The sequence below is a fragment of the Mya arenaria genome, chromosome 10 (genome assembly GCF_026914265.1).
Source record: "Mya arenaria isolate MELC-2E11 chromosome 10, ASM2691426v1".
Lineage (NCBI taxonomy): Eukaryota > Metazoa > Mollusca > Bivalvia > Myida > Myidae > Mya > Mya arenaria.
In genome coordinates, this window is record NC_069131.1 from 65,228,658 (window position 1) to 65,247,997 (window position 19,340).

A 19,340-nucleotide genomic window follows, 5' to 3' on the forward strand; every position below is an offset into this window, starting at 1 on the left:
GGGTTTTCTCACGGGGCACAAACCCACTCACCCGGAAGTGGGTCGTACTAACCAGAGATGCAAGTAAAAGATAAAAAAAGCTAGTTTCAATTTTAAATTAATGCATAACAAGACATTGTGATAAGGGACTGTTGTGAGGCGGTCTCTTCTTTCAAACTCAAATGTTTTCAGGTGAGACAGGAAGCACTGGGTGGGGGAATCGTCGAAGGAAATATGTTAGGCGTTTTCAAGGACGGTGACTTCAACATACCGCGTCCTGCCAATCTGATGAGACGGGTCAACCGATCCCACCAGAAAGTCTGCCCGAAGGCCGTACGTCTCTGGACTTTTAGGTATGTAACAAGTCAATATGAATTTTGATTTCACCAACCTGGACATTCTCTGCCAAATGTCGACCTGGAACGATATTACATTTGTGTTTATATTCAGTATATATCGAATTATATATATAAATATATATAAATATACATAAATGTAATATCGTTTAAGGTCGACACTGATTACCTGCTGGACGATTTTGTCATCGGCGATGTGAGAGTCGGTGATGAACGCCACCTGATGTTCGCTACCCCTTGCCAGCTGAAGTTCCTGGGACAGACACGTCGGTGATACAGGGTAGTGAACAAGCCATTCACTCAGTTATGGTCGGTACACGCCTTCCTTCAGCAATTGGACTCGGTCAATTTTTAAGCAGGTGCCACTGCTCTTCGTATTGATATCGAAGCGCAGGAAGCAGGATTATATAGCTGTAAGTTAACCGAATAATAAACATTAGCGCAATGCCAGTTAAAACATTTGTATATAGCATTTATATCAAACAAATTATTACAACTTAAAGTTGTCTGATCCTGCAGAAGTTGATCGAGGTTCTGGACGAGGAGCCCAAAGTCGATGGGTGTGTGATGGATTTCGAAGCAGGTAAGCATATATCAAAATGACAAAATAAGCATAGTTACAATATGCATGCATCATGGTAAAATGATTATATAAAATATGTAAATGAGATGGATGGATTATATTATTTTTCCTTTCAGGCCTATGGCAGGCGCTCCGATCTGGGGTTTTCCGGGAAGACAGCTGAAGGTTATGTACCTTCCACTGGTGTCACTCCATTCTGCGCTACATTTAGCACTTTGGACTGAATACCACGTACGAGCGGCAAGAGGGGGCACACCAGGTCATCAGCAAGCTGTTAGCGCTTCCGTTCCTACCAGGCAAACATTGTGCTTGCCTTCTGGAAACTTAAACACCGAGCAGATGCGAGTTCTACCCAGATGAAGATGAGCTCTTCACATACGTTGAGGCTGAGCTCCATCTGGAACGCCACTGAGTTGTCCGTCTATCGACAAATCATAGAACCAACAACGACACGGAAGGTAAAGACAAAACATTTTGTGATAGTAAACATTTATTCATCATATTCCCCATACCATTTTCGGTGAAAACATTCGCTAAAAAATTAAGAAAATAATGCAACTTTTTAAATCAAAATTTAAATCATTCATCTACATGCTTTAGTTTAAATTGTATTATGAACATGTGATTTCAGGCTGGCATCGGCGATTGAACTTTTCTCCCCGGCGGTCAACCCTGCAATTTTACGTTCTTCTGAGCCTGCTATTGAGGGAATCAAAGATGGTCAAGCAAACGTATCAGCTTGTGTCGGAGGCAGCCCTTGGTTGTCAGCGTCGAGAGCGTTATGAAGACGTTGACGCAAGGATTGTGGAGTGGGACTCATATGACTCACATGAGGCCGAAAGGTGCTTTACATACATGCTGTTTTTTGACAGTGGATTTCATTTAAAATGAATACATATTATCATTATAACTGTTGCAAATATTGAACTTTTATTATGTATTAACACTTAATTTATGTATAGTCGTTTCAAGGTATAAAGATTATTTTTAATCTATTTTTGTATCGTTATTTTTCATGAATACGTGTGTTTATTTTAGTATATGTTCTTTGTATTTATATATTTTTGATTTTCAACTGGGAGTAGGATTGGTCCCAGGTTTTCAAGTATACAGATATTTTCTTTTAAATTTATTTTTACCAATAACTTTCATGCATATATATGTCTTTATGTGAATTTACAGATCTCATTACAACTTCTATTGAAATAAAATATGAAATTTCTGCTTTTTTATATTTAAAATATAAAAAATCTTAAATAAGAATAAGTGCCGAAACGTCTCCGTAATCAGGCTTGGTTGAAAAGTTTTGGGGTGGGGTTAAAAAGTCCTGCTCCCCCAAAATGTCTACAGGATGGGACCGATTTGGTAAGGGGCCGAAAAGGTAACCGTTTCAACTAGGGGCTGAATTAGTAAGGGGTCGATTTGTCTGGAAGCCCCTCCTCGAATCCCCCGGTCAATCACCTCGTTGGCGTGGCCCCGTTATTGTATGCATACTAGGTACCGGATGAGACCGGGACCGGCTTTTAGCATTCACACGAAAACTTCCGGGAAGCTGTCACTCTGTGTTTTGGACATTTTGCAGATTTTTGGCGTTTTACTTGAAAAATAGCAAAATGGCAAAGCAGAAACCGAAATCCAGTACACCACATAAACCAGGCAAAGGTAATGCAATGGTTGACATCCTCAGTTTTTCTGCAATTGACGATTTCATTTTGATTGTGTAAATGATCCAACTCTTGAATTCAGAAGTTCAGATCAATAGTTTTGTGTTTGAAAGAGAATCAATAGATAAAATACATCTGAAATGATTTTGTATTTTTGCCTTTCAGATAACACTAAGAATGAAAAAAACAATCACAACCACTCTGGATCAACAGGATCGACAAGAAAACATCACATTGACCATAAACATGAGACAAAACCAGAGAAAAAGTTACAGTCAAATTACCTGGTTTTGTTTGTGGTCTCGATGGTTGTAGCAACATCAACGGCAATTCTTTTAAGTGAAGATGTTCAAAAAGTATTGAGTATGTTCTTACTAGTTCAAAAAATATTGAGCTACATTCTTACTTGTTCTTCTGTTTTTAAAAATGAAGACATTTAAAGTTGAGGTGTTGTCATAGCCTTAGTAGCTTTGCAGACTGTCTTTCTGCAGTAAGGGAAGTGGGCTGGAGCTTTCCTAAGCCGAATGGAATTGGAACGCACGCAATATTACTACCTGTAGAATAATATTAAATTTATTGTTATGCATATTGCTGAAGAAAAATCTATGAAACCTTTTATTAGTTTGATTTCAGTTTTAAAAACTTCTTCAAAGAAATGACAGTCTTACTTAGAGGGGAATTTTTATAAGAAAATTGCGAAAAAAATATTATTTTAAAGGCGCATTGGCATTCGATCCTCTTGTTTAAATTCTAGATTAAGACTCAAATTCTTTTTAATAAACTGACCAATTAAAACCTATCTTGAGCTTGTCAAATCATTCAAGTTTTTGATTCCAGGAATCAAAAACTTCCTAGTCTGATTCCTGGTACAAATAATATATGATGAAAATTGAGTCAAAACTATTTGTTTGTTATATCCCTAGGTTCGTTGTATCTGGAGTCATAATAACTGAGTTTACTGTAATTCTCTACATATTTCAGTTGAATTCACACAACTTGGTCTAAATCCATTCCAAGAAGTATTAAACTTAAATGATGACACAACGCCTGACGATTATGTTATGCATCAGGAAGGTGATACATTGAAGAAAGATCCAAAACAAGACGCTCATGATAAACTCAGGGAGCTGGATAAAAATGCCATTAATAGAAATAATGATCTCACTCAGGACAAGCAAGATACTGGCAAAGAAACAGAAAGTGATAGTAATAAAAACAGCAATAGAGCAAGTGCAATAAATAAAGATGACATGATTGAAAGTGAAAGTGAAAACATTCAGGACAATAGCAAAGTCAAAGAAACCAAACATCAGGAAGAACAACAGAATAAGGAACAGGATGTCAAAGAGAAAAAAATAGGTGAGATTTTCATCGTTGTTAATGAGAGCCAATTGCCGGCAAAAATGAAGGTTCAAATTGCAATTAGGAAAAAGCAAATTTTAAGTACAATTTGTAGAAGCCAGCGATAATACGATTTAAAACTAAATAGAACATAATTTAAATATAATAAATTAATAGAAACTAAACTCTATTTTTGTTTGGGCTTAGAAGGTTCCAAGAAAGATAAGCCACGACAAGAAGATTATGGAAAAATTGTGATAACAAGTAAAGGTGACTACAAGCTGAGGAAGAAATTGGATGCTGCCGATAAATTGCTTGAGAAGGTAGGAAGTGCTTGGTTTATGGCAAGAGTTAAGTAAGTTTAATTTTTTTATTTTAGAGTAGTGCTTTTGGACTAAAACGCAATTTAGTAGGGTCTAGCTTAGTGGTTTTACTGTATTTTACTCAGTTTCAATTAGAAAATATTTAATAAAATCACCGTATTTTTTCTTGAAAAAGTAATATAATAAAACATTCTTTGACTTTGTAAAGAGCACCATTTAATATTAGAGCAGGACACGTGAAGAAATTGTCATAAAATATGTTATTTTAAGACATAGACCTGTATGATACAGTTTTTACCATGATCGCTCTTCATATAGTGAATTAAAATGGAACCAATATTTCCACTGCTACCGGTAGATAACATTTAAACTCCTGCTTACATCTGTTATCTTTGTCCATTACAGGGAGAGGTTGCAAAGGCTATGGAAAAGTTTGATGCCATTCTGAGAAACAAATCTAGGAGTCCTCGAGCAATGTGGGGTGCGTAGAACTTTTTCCAAACTTATGTGCAAGTCAGTTAAACCATCTGATTTTTATACAAAAAAATGGAAACCAAAATATTATATATTCTCCTGTGAAAACACAAACACATAAAAAGTTGATGTGTTATATATAAATGCTTTTCAAACCAAGAGGTTTTCGGGTCAAGCCCTACAGGGGAAACATTCTCAGTGCTCGCTCGAGGTTCTACCTGGGAAATAGACTTAAAGCTGCACTCCCACAGTTTGACCGTTTTGACGTTTTTTTAATATTTTTTGTCTTGGAATGAGCCAATCTTTGGGCAACTTTTTGAAAATCAGTGATAAGACTGGTGACAAAATATCAGACTGAAGTTTTTAATATTCACTTTCAAAAATTGAATTTTTGTGTTCAAAAGCATTATTAATGCTTTAAATTATCCTTGCAGCATAAAACATCAATTTTCAAAGGTAAAAATGTAAGTATGGAAAACTGCGATCTGATCTTTTGCCAGCAATCTTGTATCATTGCTTCTCAAACATTGGCTCATTCTTAGACAAAAAAAAACAACAGTCAAATAGTGAGAGTGCAGCTTTAAGACAAGTGAATATCAGCTTAAAGCTATCTTCAAAATCAAGCTTAAATATGGGGTTCATCAACTATAAGTGTACTTTGTTTAACATAATTACATTTCTAATGACCCAACAGGCAAGGCCCTGGCCACGGATAAACTAGCGGAGCAACAGAAAAGCAACAAGCTCCTGGAGGAGGCCATCTCGTTAATGGATGAGGCCCTGAGACTGTCGAAAACCCCGGAGGCCCTGCAGCTGATTATAGCAGAAAAACTGGCAGATCGGCAGGCTTTCAGAGGTGAGTTAGAGCTGTACTGGTATGAGAAAAACATTATCTTTTTTGTATTTGTCCACTGTGAGATCTGGACTGGTATTCATAAAACATCTTGAGTCATTTTCTTACAATAAGTATCTCTGACACTTATCATATAATGACTTTATAATATATATCTGAAATACTTTATTTCAGTTCATTTTATTCAAAATACATACTTTTATGTAAATAAAACACTTATGGTTTTCTCTGATGGACTTCTCTAAATTTGACTGCGACAAATTTAGGAAATTTACTTATTAATAAGTTAAGAAATTACTTAAGATATTAATTATGAATACCCCTCCAGGATAACTTGTTAAATTCTGGGGCACCAATAATTTCTCATGGACCCAATTTTCTTAGCATGTTATTTACAGTAAAATTTCGGTATACCGTATACACTAGGGTGTGTAACCTAATTTATACTCACACTCGGATCTTGCCCATTTGGTGAGAGCTCTAATAAGATTGTTAATCATTTTAAGTTTTTTGGGGCATAGTGCACAGACAGAATGTAACCTTAATGCGAGTTACCCTGGTTCTTTAACATGCACCAGTGTATAGCACTGTCACACGGGACCCCCATTTAACGTTCCTCCCAGTAGACAAATAATATTTTTTAGTGGTGCAACGGGGAATTGAACCTGTGACCCCTGATTTAACAGTCAAGTGTGTTACCACTAGACCATGGATCTGCCACACTATGTTCACGTTCACTATTGGATGTATATTGGTTGTTCAGGCTGGTCGCACAAGGAAGCAAACACCTGGAAGTACCTGATCGGCAAACATCCGGACAATTTGGAGTTTCAACGGAAACTCGGCGTCTGCTACATGAAGATCGGGAAAAACGAACCAGCCAGGGAAGTTTTCAGAAAGGTTTGTCAAGGATTTGTTCTCAACTAATAAGATCATTTTATAACATGATATTGTGTCGCCATCCTGAAAGATCGTCATGATATACTTTTTAATATGTAGATGGTCGAAATTAACACAAGCACATAAGCCCTGCACTGGTAAAATGTCTTCTGGGTCTGCTCAAAGTCAAAATTTTATAGGGCAGGGCTTGTTAAAAAAATTGATGGCAAGCAATAGCATAAGGCTTGTTCATCCAAAAGTCTAATTTTGATGACTGAAATAGTGTTATAACTTTTGAAGTGATGTCAAACATGAATAGCATGGAAACTTTGTGCGCTATATAGCATTTTATGCAGTTAGCACTGTAAATCACTGAATAGATATTAATGATTTAAATATAATTATTAATATCAAATTTGTGGTGATTCAATAGGAAATTTATTAAACTCCTTTACTAAATTGATAAACACTCGCCAATGCTCATTTGTATAAGATACCAATAAATAACTTTGCCATCATGAAAAAAAAAACACTTTAAAGTGATACTTCTTTCAAGATCAATACATACCCATGTATAAAAAACATAAATTTTGACTGATAAACCTTTAACTACTTACTAAATAATGCATTTATGGAAAATATTAATTACTGATAAAAAGATTGTAACTGTTTATTTAATAGCAGAAAGCGTAAACATATTAAATGACTGGTGGATCAACTGTTGTCTAATAAGGTAGAAATATCATCTTTTCTGCACATTTCTTTCATATTCAACACAGAATCCTTCATAAGAACTATTGTTTTCGATATTTATTCATCCTTAGGTAAATTAAAACAATTGCATTAATTGTGGTATTACCTACTTGGGAGAAAGACTACATCGTAAATAGATTCTATATTGACAGACTGAACCCACTTATAATTTCCTCTTTATTTCTTTACTCTGAAAATGTCAAATACTCTTGTGATGAGGTATTATGTGAATTTTAATAAGTTTGAACAAAAATGGGAAATTTTATGATTGTGACTGCATTTATTTTGCTTGTTCATAAGGACAGGAGTTAAGGAAGGCAAGCTTGCAATTTATTAACAAATGCTACTATACAGCAGTGAACTGATTTGATAGCCTGCCTTTTTATATTTTTACAACATTAGCGACTCAAAATTTCAACCAGATTGTTTTAAACTCAATCACACATTCTCCTGTTCTTCAGATCCTGTCCGTCGACCCGGATGATGGTTTTGCATTGGTTCATCTCGGGTTTATTATGAAAACTGCGGATCTTAATTACACAGGTAAATGATTGTTGTTTGGAAACTAAAATCTTCTAAAAGGGAATATATCCTGAGCCTCAAATTCTTAATTGTAGGTCACGTGTATGGTAAAGCCAATCAGCATATTTACAAGCTCTTCGAAGATTATAGATCTATGTGTATAAACTATAAAGTGAGACAAAAAAGGATGAAATTGTAAAAAATAACAGTAATGCTGGTTACATTTAAAGGGACACCATAAAGGTTGATGCATATTTATTTTAATATTTAATATAATATTCTTGAGACGATCTTGCGACTATCTATAGACTGTTTTGCCACAGTCATAGGACAGAAGTGCAACAGTCGTAAGATTGTTTGACTAAAAAACTATTCTAAACATACCAACAACAAGATATTTATCGCACTTCAGTCGTAATGGTGTTGTAGGACAGACATGTGACAGCCGCAAGACATTGATAGGGCAAAACTGTTTAGAACAAAAAAGGTACATGTCCAATTTTGCTTTATGACAGCAAGTCGTTGCCATAAGGCTAATAATTTTGTAGGACTGTCTTGTGACGACCCCGATGACCCACGGTTTGCCCAAATTACCTGTTGTGTCGTTGCACAGATGTGTTGTAGACTCGATGTGACCAGGCCTATATTGTGTGCATTTAATGTAGTTCATTTTATTACAGAGGCAATACCGATTCTACAGCGAGGCATCGAGTCAAAGCAGCCCGGCACACAGGATGGACGTTTCTTTTACCATCTTGGCGATGCCTATTCCAGGGTGGACAACGTCGAAATGGTGCGATAATTGTTCTTGAAAGTATTAAATGGTTTATAACTTGATGAAATATACTTCATTAGTAAATTATTCTACTTATTTTTTTCTCAGAAGCTACACATGCTAGATGACAAGGCCTCTTTTTGTCAGACAAATTCTCGATGTCATAAATTATGAATAATTCATGTGAAATAATGAATAATTTTTGTTACTATCAGAATCAAATATTTACCCAATTTGAATATAGCTTGTTAGATATACTGTACAGTGCTAAGTATTGTTGATGATATTTTCAGGCCCGGAAGATATACCAGCAGGGTGCAGATGCCGGAATTTTCCTGTCTGCTGACCAACGATCACTGTACAATGCCCAGACTCCACTGACCGGCCGACCGTGGTGGACGCAAGAACAGACCACCTACCAGCCACATCTCAAAGTTGGTGAAACATTCATTTATAGCTCACTTGTTAAGTCTTGTGACAGATGATCTTACGCAACTCAACATTATTACAATTTACGCAGATTTTATTTTTTCAAAGAAATCAATTTTTTGGCAACTTGATGGCCATATGTGACAATGAATTGGCTAAGCTTATCATAAAAAAATGGAAAAATTTAATGAAAACAACTAGTCTTATTCTCACCGTTTAACAATGTTTAAGAATGCCCCATAAAATCAATGATTTTTTAGCTACTGGAATTCAACTGGTAGAAAAGATGTTGTGACCATTTTAGCTTGATGTAAATACAGGCAAATTTGTTCTGGATGGCGAAAACTTATTATATTTTCAATAATTAAAGCTGCACTCTAACAGAATTACTGCTTTGACATTTTTTTATTTTTTGGTCTTGGAATGAGCCAATTTTTGCATAAATATCTGATGACCAGTGATTTAAAACTAAGATCAGATCAGTTTTTTTATATTTCCATTCAAAAATTAATGTTTTATGGCTAAAAGCATTACTAACGCTTTAAGAAAAATGCATAAAATATTAATTTTGCACATAAATATGATAACCGGCAATCTGTTTTTTTGGTCAGCAGTCTTATATCACTGGTTTCCAGACATTCACGCAAAATAATTAAAATTCCAAGACAAAAAATGAAAAAAAACTTGTTAAAACAGTCAATCTGTGAGAGTGCAGCTTTAACAGCGGGACAGAATGCCTTTTTCTTATGAAATTCTATCTATAAAGCTGTTGGAAGACAACTGGCAGACAATTCGTGATGAGGGGTTGGCTCAGCTTGATTTAAAGACAGGGGCGTTTGTTCCTGAAGAGGAGAACCTGCGGGAAACAGGCGACTGGAAACAGTTCACACTCTACCAAAGAGGTGTGTAAAAAATATTTTAAAATTAACTATTTAAGAATTATGATGTCCAGTTTGACACAAGGGAACTAAGCTATTTCATAATAATATTTTCTTTAGGGCTACAAATAGGGAATTGATTGATTTTTGTACTAAAAAGCTGAAACAAGCAGAAATAACAACAAAAATCCTCAGAGCTGCAGATAACGTTTTACTTCAAGTGTTTTAAGCCCTTATGTCATTTAGTAAAGTGCAATGTACACCTTGGTTTCATACAATTAAGTGTTATGACGATTATAAAAGTCTACACCAGTTAAGCAGTGTCTTCTATATGGTCAGAATATTTGTTTTAGAAACTGTCGTAAATTGATCATAGTAAGGGAACAACCGTATTACAATTTTTATTGTATTGATACGTATAGATGTTTGATTTTACATCATAATTGAACATTTGAACCAATTTAAAGCGTAATTATGCCAAATGCAACCTTTATCTGAAGCTTAATCCATTGAAAACTATGGTCCTCAATTCAAAAATCTTGGATGAGGAAAATCAAGATCAAAAACTTTAAGAGTTCAAGATAATTGCCAAAAAATAAATCTCTTTTAAGTGATCAAGATAGACTTTGAGTACAAGACATAGTTTTCCGATAAGTTTAAAAAAAAAAAGTGAGAAGTTTCCTTCAATAATACAATGTAGACTTCAAAACCCTTCAAGCCATACTTTCTTCTATAATTTGATAAGAGTAGTACTTCTTCCTCCATGCAAATTAGTTTCTCCCTAGTCTCCCTTTCGAAGATATCTCCTTTCATCCGAAAGGTCTTTGGTTAAGCTCAACCAGATCCTCACCCAATCCACAGGGCACACCAGTCTGAGGCCCACCATAGTCCACCAGGGCCTCACCATAGCCCAACAAGGGCCCTGCAACCATAGCCACCACCAAGCCCCACCAGGGCCCATCCAAGCTCCATAAGGGCACAACCAACTTGGGCCATTTTACAGAAGCATCTTAAGTTGAAAGTGTACCTTTTCCTTAAATCTAAACAATTTCCTTAATTGGTTTCTTGCACTGGTACAAACTATTATGCTTAATGTTTTTTTCTGCTTTTATGATACAGAAATGTCAGCTTATTAAAATGAAAACACCATTGTAAAGCTTTAGTTTATGAAGGAATATAACAAACCATAATTATTAGGGATGCAAACGAATATTCGAATATTCGAATATTCAATCAAACGTTTAGTATTCGAATGTCAAAATCGGTATTCGAATGTTCGATGTTTTGTTCTTGAATAAATATAATAATAATTATTTTGCCAACACCTCGGTTGTAGTGTTTTAGATTCGTTTGTCTTGTTTTACAACGATTGGCCCATAATGCCAGACGTGTGAATGTGATGACAATACACTAAACACGCGTCATGTGTCATTAATGGACATATCGTCGGGTCCCGGCGATAAAAAGGCCCCGTAATTTTACAATAATTGGCTGAAAGACAAGTGAGACAAAAAAATATTTTCGGTAGATTGCCTCTACCAATTAAGAATTTCTGAAATAAACTAGTTCCCAAGTTGGTTTGGTTGTTCCATTTTTTTGTAGTGGTCAATCCCAGAACGAGGCTGCTCGTCCTACGGAAAGACCCTCCATTGGCACATAACAACAATTGACCAGAAATCCATCCAAGTTCCCGTTGTTTACAAATATAAAGGCAGAGGATTATAAATTAAAAGTTTTTGTTTCTATCTTTGATCATAAAGTACTATTTTTTGTCTTTCTAAAATGAGGAATTTCAGAGGCTCATTTAGTGAAATTCAGTGTCCGCCGCGCGTAGTGGTTACGACACAGTAGAGCTTAAATGCACCGGCAATTACTTTAGCGAATATTGTAAAAGTTTACTACAACTTTTAAAAGATGTATTTTGGTAATCGAATATTCGAATATTCGTTCGAAAGAATGACCGAATATTCGAATATCAATTTTGCCATTCGTTTGCATCCCTAATAATTATACACTTAAGAAGTAAACTTAATAGAATACTTAAGAGTTTTCTGCAGTTGTTTCTTCAATATGGCAGTTTGTACTGCGGAAACAGAGTCAAATGTGACATGATTCATTTCTGCCGGTAAATCAACCTGAGCTGTCAATACATAAAGCTAAGGTATTTTAGTATTAGCTAAATTTGCAAATAAACTTTTCAGGGCGAAAAAATGAAGAGAACTGCAAGAAAGTCCCTAAGACCTGCTCCCTGCTTGATAGAATTCCAGATGCAAAGGGCTGCACACGGGGCCAGATCAAGTTTTCTGTGATGCACCCAGGGGTCCACGTGTGGCCCCATACTGGGCCTACAAACTGCAGAATAAGAGCCCATCTGGGACTCAAAGTTCCTGAAGGTCCAAAAATAAGGGTCGGGAATGATATCAGGTTGGTGAAGAATATTTTAATATATTTCAGACAAAAGGTAAGAATTCCGCTTGAGCCTGACTCCTCTGTACAGGTAGACCAGGAAAGTTATTAAATGATATTTAAACTACGCCATTTACTATATGCAATAAACAATTCAGTTCAATGGCTACTTTTAAGTTACTATTCAAGTACATCTTTTGTTCTAGAATTACCTAACATGACTTTAGAAAATTTAAAAAATGATATTAATTAAACACATAAGAGAATGTGCTTTTCAAAAGACTTTCTTAATAATTTTGAATCATTCTATGCTGTAAATGAGATTGAGTTTGGAAAATGAATCAAGTACTTTTGTGATATTGGTCCAGTAGTGGTGCATGTATGATAGGTGTCCTGTAAGGGCTCCAAGGTGGACACAAACCCAGGCAAGAGAAACAAGTGCCCCCCGTCCCAACCACCACAAGATCTTTTCATTCTTTAATCTATTTAAGTTTGTTTGATTATTCTTTTACTATTTTTCAGCAAAATGCTTTTCAATACTTAAAAATTTTACTAAGCCATATACATTTTGTATGTTTTGGTGTTAAAACGTAGTAATTCATGTTAATTAACTCCTATAATTGCATGTCTTATTGTAACTAAATGATTATTTTTGGAGTTATAAAGATACAAATTTGGTTGATGCAGATATATCAATATCAAAATTACTGGATTACCAATCAACATTTTAAAAACAGATGCCAAATCCATTTGAATGTAGAAATAGAAATGCATTTCTGGTTCCAATCTTACTTTATGACAAAACACTATGGTGTCCGGATTGGATATCTGATATGGAGGTTCTGGTGTCCCTCAATGAGATATTGTGTCCTCAGTCCCTGACCCCATTTCTGTCAATGCAGAATCTTAAAGCCCTTAAATATTATATTTCAGAACTTGGAAGGAAGGAAAGTTTATCATATTTGACGATTCCTTCGAGCATGAAGTGTGGCACGAGGGGACTGAACTCCGACTTGTGCTCATTGTTGACTTCTGGCACCCAGAGTTACCCGCCCATGAAAAGAGGACTCTGTCACCAATTTAAAACAGAGATAATTTATTAGATTATTTATTATGTAATATTTTATTATAGTTAAACTCTACAGGCTTGAATATCATAATAACTTAGCTATACATTAAATACCAGAACAATAGTTGCCTGCATTTGAAAAAAACAAAACTAAAGATACTTAAAACTTAAAGATGACATAAGATTTATCCTCTCTTAAAAAGAAATCTCTGAAACAAATTTTAGGATAGTTAAGGGAGAGGAAAGGAAGACAAATTTGTAATTAGTATAGTTTTTTCTGATTTTGGTAGGTTAATAAGATATTATAAGAATTATCTACTGTTCAAAGAGGGAACAGAGATAATTTATTAATCAGGATATTTACAGTTGATTCTATAAAGATAGATTTAGCCACAGTAACTAGATTGTTTGGCGTTTCCATACCCATATTAATAGGTTTAGTTTGTATTTTGTGTGTGTGTTTTTTACTTTCGAACTCCTAAAATAAGAACAACAGCGAGGCTAGAAAAACCCATCTAGGCTGGGTTTTTTAGCTCTACTTGTCAAAGGCTTTTGCCATGCAGTGGTGTCTGCCATCTGTTAACAATTGGTTGTGAAAAGGATACAGTCTTCAATTTTGATTGTATCTTAATCAAACTTATACAATTAGATATCCATGAGAGCTTGGCTCCTTTCTTAAACCAGCAAGAACCACCCATGCATGACTTGATTATAACCCTTGATAGCTGTAGTTGATTTTACCAAGAGTTGTGTATTGTTATAGTAGGTTTTCCCTTGAAAGCAGAATCATTTTTAAGATACTCAACTCATGCCAGGAAAGCATAGATCATCATGGGGCTCGTGTTTAAATAAGACCATCGTGGGCCTCTTGTTTTTGTGAGCCTGAAGGGAAAAGCCAAGCAAGCTATTTATTATTTGTGGCCTTAGATAATATATATATATATAGAGTTATCTGCGCTTAAAAGAAGGTCTAGTCAGTATTTTAAAAGAAGAATGTAATGCTTTATGTGGATACTAGTTACTTGCCAATTAAAGTAGAGCTCAACAGTTTGAAAGATAGCTCTAGTACTGTATTGAATTTTAAAGCTGCTCTCTCACAGATTGAATGTTTTAACAACTTTTTTTTAGTTTTTGGCTTGGAACGAGCCAATTTATGCAAGCATGCATTTAAACCGGTCATATAAGACTGCTGACAGAAAATCAGATCGCAGATATTTATATTTAAGTTCAAAAATTGATGTTTAATACATTTTTCTTAAACCGTTAAAATATTAATTTCTGAACGGAAATATGAAAATCTGCAATCTGATCTTTAGTTAGCAGTCTTTTATCACTGATTTGCAGGTATTTATGCAAAAAAATTCTCATTCAAAGACAATTAATAAAAATGTTGTAAATAGGTAAATCTGTGAGATTAAATAGACAAGTATGGAAAAAAAATGCATAAAATCCCACTTTTATTATAATTGATTTAACAGTCTACTTAGGTGTTAAAACAAACATTTTCTGAAAGCAATAGGTTTAAAACAACTGATTTATATTGCTTTACCTTTACTGGTTAAGAAATGTATTTTTAGCTTAAACTGTTATTGTGTTAATTATATTTCATTCAATTTAACATACGCGCACAACAATGCCTACTTCATATTTTTTTTTAAAAAGTCCCCCTCCCTTTTACTTTCATATAGTTTTACTTACATATAGTTTTACTTTCATGTAGTTTTACTTTCATATAGTTTTACTTACATATAGTTTTACTTTCATGTAGTTTTACTTTCATATAGTTTTACTTACATATGGTTTTACATTCATGAAGTTTGCTGTCAATAACTTGTTCAACATTACCATGGACCTATAAACCAGGTCCGCGACATTTCGCATATACAGTTCAACTTTTCAAACAGGGAAAAATATACTTGTTGCCTTACAATCTTCATGAACATGAAATATGATTTGAATTCATTAATTGCAATATATTTCTGTGATATTGTGCGCATTAACATTTTTGCCTTATTGTAAGCATCATTCTTAAAGCATTCTTGTTAACCAGAGTAGTGATGCGTACTGCAATGTATCCCTTGTACCACTTTGATTTAACATTGATGAACTTCTGATGAATGAGAATGTGACTCAATTAATTGTCATACATTAACGACCAGAACTAGCAATAAAGCAGGTGCATGCTGCATCTCTGAAACTGAGTTGTTTGTTAATCATGCTTACTGCCAAAACAATCACTTAAACAAATGTCATTGAAACACACCCCTCATTCATAAAATGAGCTATTTGTGACCTCAAGTTGGTTGAAAGTCTTTATTATATTTATAAGTATTGCATCTAATCATTTTATTTTTTAAAAAGGCAAAACTTTTGATGTTGATAATAATAAACATGTTAAGTGTGATTTTTGTTAAGATGGATGGTAAGATCTTGAATCTGTGTGGGAAATTCACCTCCTGATTTTTCTTTTTAAAATGCCAAAAATGTCTGTGTATCGGACAAATTTAAGTGCCATGGGCTCCGAGCAAGGTGAACCTATCTCCTTCTCTTTTTTCATGGTAATTTTCGTTAAGATGGATAGAAAGAACGTGAGACTGAATGGGAAATTCACCTCCTGACTTCCTTTTTAAAAATGCCAAAAATGTTTGTGTATAGGGCAAGTTTCGTCTCATGAGCTCAAAGCAAGGTGAACCTATTTCCAATTTAACATGGGGTAACATTCATTTTGCGTTGAGCCTTCACTGTGTATAATAACATGAATGGAATCTGTTTGCAAAAATAAGTTATAATTGTTCATTTCTGATGCCATAATATGTATTGCATAATTGTTTTTGGTTCTGTATGTTTTTCAATGATTTTATCGAATTACGAATCAGACGATGTAATAAGCAAAGCAATCTGTTCATGTTTATGTAAAACTGTTAGTTTTATCATTTAAACATGTTGCTCTCGTGTGTTTTGTTTCTTTTATTTACTTGCAACATTGTCCAAAGTTCAGTCATCTTTGCCATTAAATGGACTTTAAGACAATTTGAATTATTTCTTTTTCACACGAAAATTTCAAAGGGAGTGTTAAAAATTAATTTGCATATATTATAGAGTGATAATCAAACGTTCCAACAAAATATCCCATTAAATACTCTATGTGAAAAATACACATTCTACGCATAAAACGTATACTCTCTTTAGGTTTCGCAAATGAGAAACACATGTATCTAGGAATGTATTAGGCCATACCAAATAAAAAATTTATTGATTTTTTTGTGTTCATGATTTTAATTATGCATATTTTGCTGCTGATCTTTAGTCATTTGTTTACGATCATTTTGTTAATTTCATTTTATAAATGACCATATTTGTATAATTTTTGAAACATCATTGATTTCATCCTGTGTATGTGCTACGTTTTGCCTTTTAATAATACTGTTTACACATAATATATTTTTACAAGTGTACCATAATTTCATTTTACAGTTATCGATGTTGTATTCATCTGCAGTCAATGTTTTTCCAAATTGTGTTGAATATCTTACTTAACTTGTTCTGTCCACAGGGGCGGGGTGCGTGTTTATGCCTTTCCCCTGTTGACTGCGCACCCACCCCTCCTTCACCATATCAGTTAAGAAAATGGCAAAAACGTTCGTAGGTTTATAAATAATGATTTGGGAGTTGTAACTTGTACTTCATCACTTTTTGCCATTCTATACTAGTTAAAGTTCCCCCATCACTATTTATAACCCTGGCAATATTTTTGCCTTTTTGGTTACAGATTGTGGCGAGGGGCATAGGGGTGTGGCATTACCAAGCACCCTGACCCTGTGGTTTTGTCAGGGGCTGATTTAAAAGCTCAATTGTACTTAATTTGTTTTGTGTACTTAAGTACATACAAATTGAGTTCTTATCACTGAATTTATTTTGCATAGCTTTTAAACAGTCACAAGCATATATAAAAGATGAAAATCATGGCTATGATATAATGTTCAGCTGAGACTCTTGCCCTAATATCACAAAAATACTTGAAAGTCATTTCTCAATCACAACTCATTTCACTAAAGGACTGCGTAGCATGATTGGAAATTGTATATGATTAGAAAATGTATATGATTTAGTAGATTTACTATTATTGAAACTTTTAATATTGTCTTATAGATTGATACAGATTGATGTTGTTAAAATTATTTGGTCAATATTCTATAGTAAAGTCTTTCTAGAGCAGGGGTTGTACTTGAGGCAAATTTATTATTTTTGAGTTACTGAATTACTCCAGTATGTTTTGCATTCTATGGACGATTTTCTTTAATGGGGCAACACCATAATGCACAAGTTAATGCACTTTTAAAAAGAGTAAAACATAAGTAATTTGGAATCATGTCATGCTGTAATGTGAAAAAATGAGTTGAACTAGAGGTTGTCTTCAAGTGACACTCTTATTTAAAACCAATACATACACATGTATAACAAATATAAATTTTGAGTGATAAACCTTTAACTACTTACTAAATAATGCATTTATGGAAAATAGTAATTACCGGTACTGATAACAATATTGTAACCATGTATTTAATAGCTGAAAATGCACAAATATTAAATGACTGGCGAGTCCTAAAAGATGTGCCGTGATCAACTAGGGTCCCATAAGGTAGAAATACTGTGTTATCTGCAAATTTCTTTCAAATTGAACACAGTATCCTTCGTAAGAACCATTGTCTTCGATATTTATTCATCCTTGATATTTTTTCATCCTTTACAGTAAATTAAAACAATTGTATTAGTTGTGGTACATCTTATTTGGGAGTAAGAGTGCACCTTTAAGTATTTTCATGGTATTGGGTCCTGGTCTGAATGTCTTTAAATATGCAAGTAGTAACAAGCTAACGTATCTAGTTTATCATCTAGGTTATCATCGAAATCATTTTCTTTAAAAGTCTCAAAACTCGCTCAAAATGAGAGTATTTCACAGATTAGACTGAAATAAAATAATGTTCTTAGCTTGCTCCTGTTATAAGGAACTAATTATATCAGATTGTGAAAATGGGCCTGAAATTCTAAAATAAATTAATATAGCATTTTTACACAGAGTTGTAGCCTGGAATTTGTTTATAAATTATGATTGTTTATTTTTTTATGAAATTAATATTGTGAAATAAATGTTAATTTATGTATAATGTTTCTTTCTTAAATAGCTAAAGGGAAGCCTCACTGTGTGTAGCCCCATTACTGTATGTCTCTGTTAGATCCAGGGAGACATCATACTGTTGTTAATTCAATGGAAGTGTCGAACATGTGTTTAGCTGCAATAACGAGTGTCTTGGGACAGGAATGTGACTTAAGACCCATGGTGATATCCGAAAGGCGGGATTTCGACATGCTCGACAAGACTGCCAGGAATAACCTTGTCCAGTTGTTGTTTTTATGACCCGAAGGTGGTCATACTAAAATCACACTGTCCGTCAGTCCGTCCGTCACCCTCGTCAACTGGTCCATCTGTCCGCCCGTCTGTGTGTCCACCTGTTGGGGTTGTCCGTCCGTTTATCCATTTGTCCAGCTCAATTTCTCGTGTACAGGCTGTAACTTGTATGAATAGATTTCAAAAGAACTTGCAACATTTGTTCGGCATTTAAAGACGGTGTGTTGCGTACAAAACCCGTATTCCCACCTTTAAGGTCAAGATCACACTAAAATGTAGTGTTTGAATACTATGGAATGCTGCATATAATGAAATAGAGTATAGGTGTTCGTGTTCAGGCTGTAACTCTCATTTTTATGGACATATTTTAAAATAACTTGCCTCATGTGTTCGGCATATACAGACCACGTGTAGCGTACAAGAGTGTTTGTGCCTACTTTAAGGTCAAGATCACACTTACATGTAGTGTTTGAATACTATGAAATGCTGCTTACAAGGACATAGAGTATAAGTGGTTGTGTCCGTGCTGTAACTTTCTCATATACGGACATAAAATAAATTGCCTCTTGTTTGACATACCAAGACGACGTGTCGCATGCAAGTCCCGTGTCCCTACCTCTAAGGTCAAGGTCACACCTAGTGAATACTA

General features: G+C 34.6%; 1 protein-coding gene across 2 annotated transcripts; it reads left to right on the forward strand.

Annotated features, from left to right (window-relative positions):
* Positions 1 to 2,459: 2,459 nt before the first annotated feature.
* Positions 2,460 to 18,517, forward strand: LOC128206510 (aspartyl/asparaginyl beta-hydroxylase-like). 2 transcript variants are annotated; one of them, XM_052909040.1, is made up of 13 exons: positions 2,460 to 2,580; positions 2,748 to 2,945; positions 3,564 to 3,941; positions 4,134 to 4,246; positions 4,652 to 4,727; positions 5,415 to 5,576; positions 6,337 to 6,473; positions 7,667 to 7,748; positions 8,408 to 8,520; positions 8,796 to 8,936; positions 9,698 to 9,833; positions 12,011 to 12,233; positions 13,149 to 18,517. In XM_052909040.1, the coding sequence occupies exons 1-13, from the start codon at positions 2,532 to 2,534 to the stop codon at positions 13,297 to 13,299; spliced, it is 1,959 nt and encodes a 652-aa protein (XP_052765000.1). In that variant the 5' UTR covers positions 2,460 to 2,531; the 3' UTR covers positions 13,300 to 18,517. The 2 variants fall into 2 exon arrangements, with proteins under 2 accessions (XP_052765000.1, XP_052764999.1); XM_052909039.1 differs by having other exon boundaries at positions 4,131 to 4,246; positions 13,149 to 18,516.
* Positions 18,518 to 19,340: the final 823 nt, after the last annotated feature.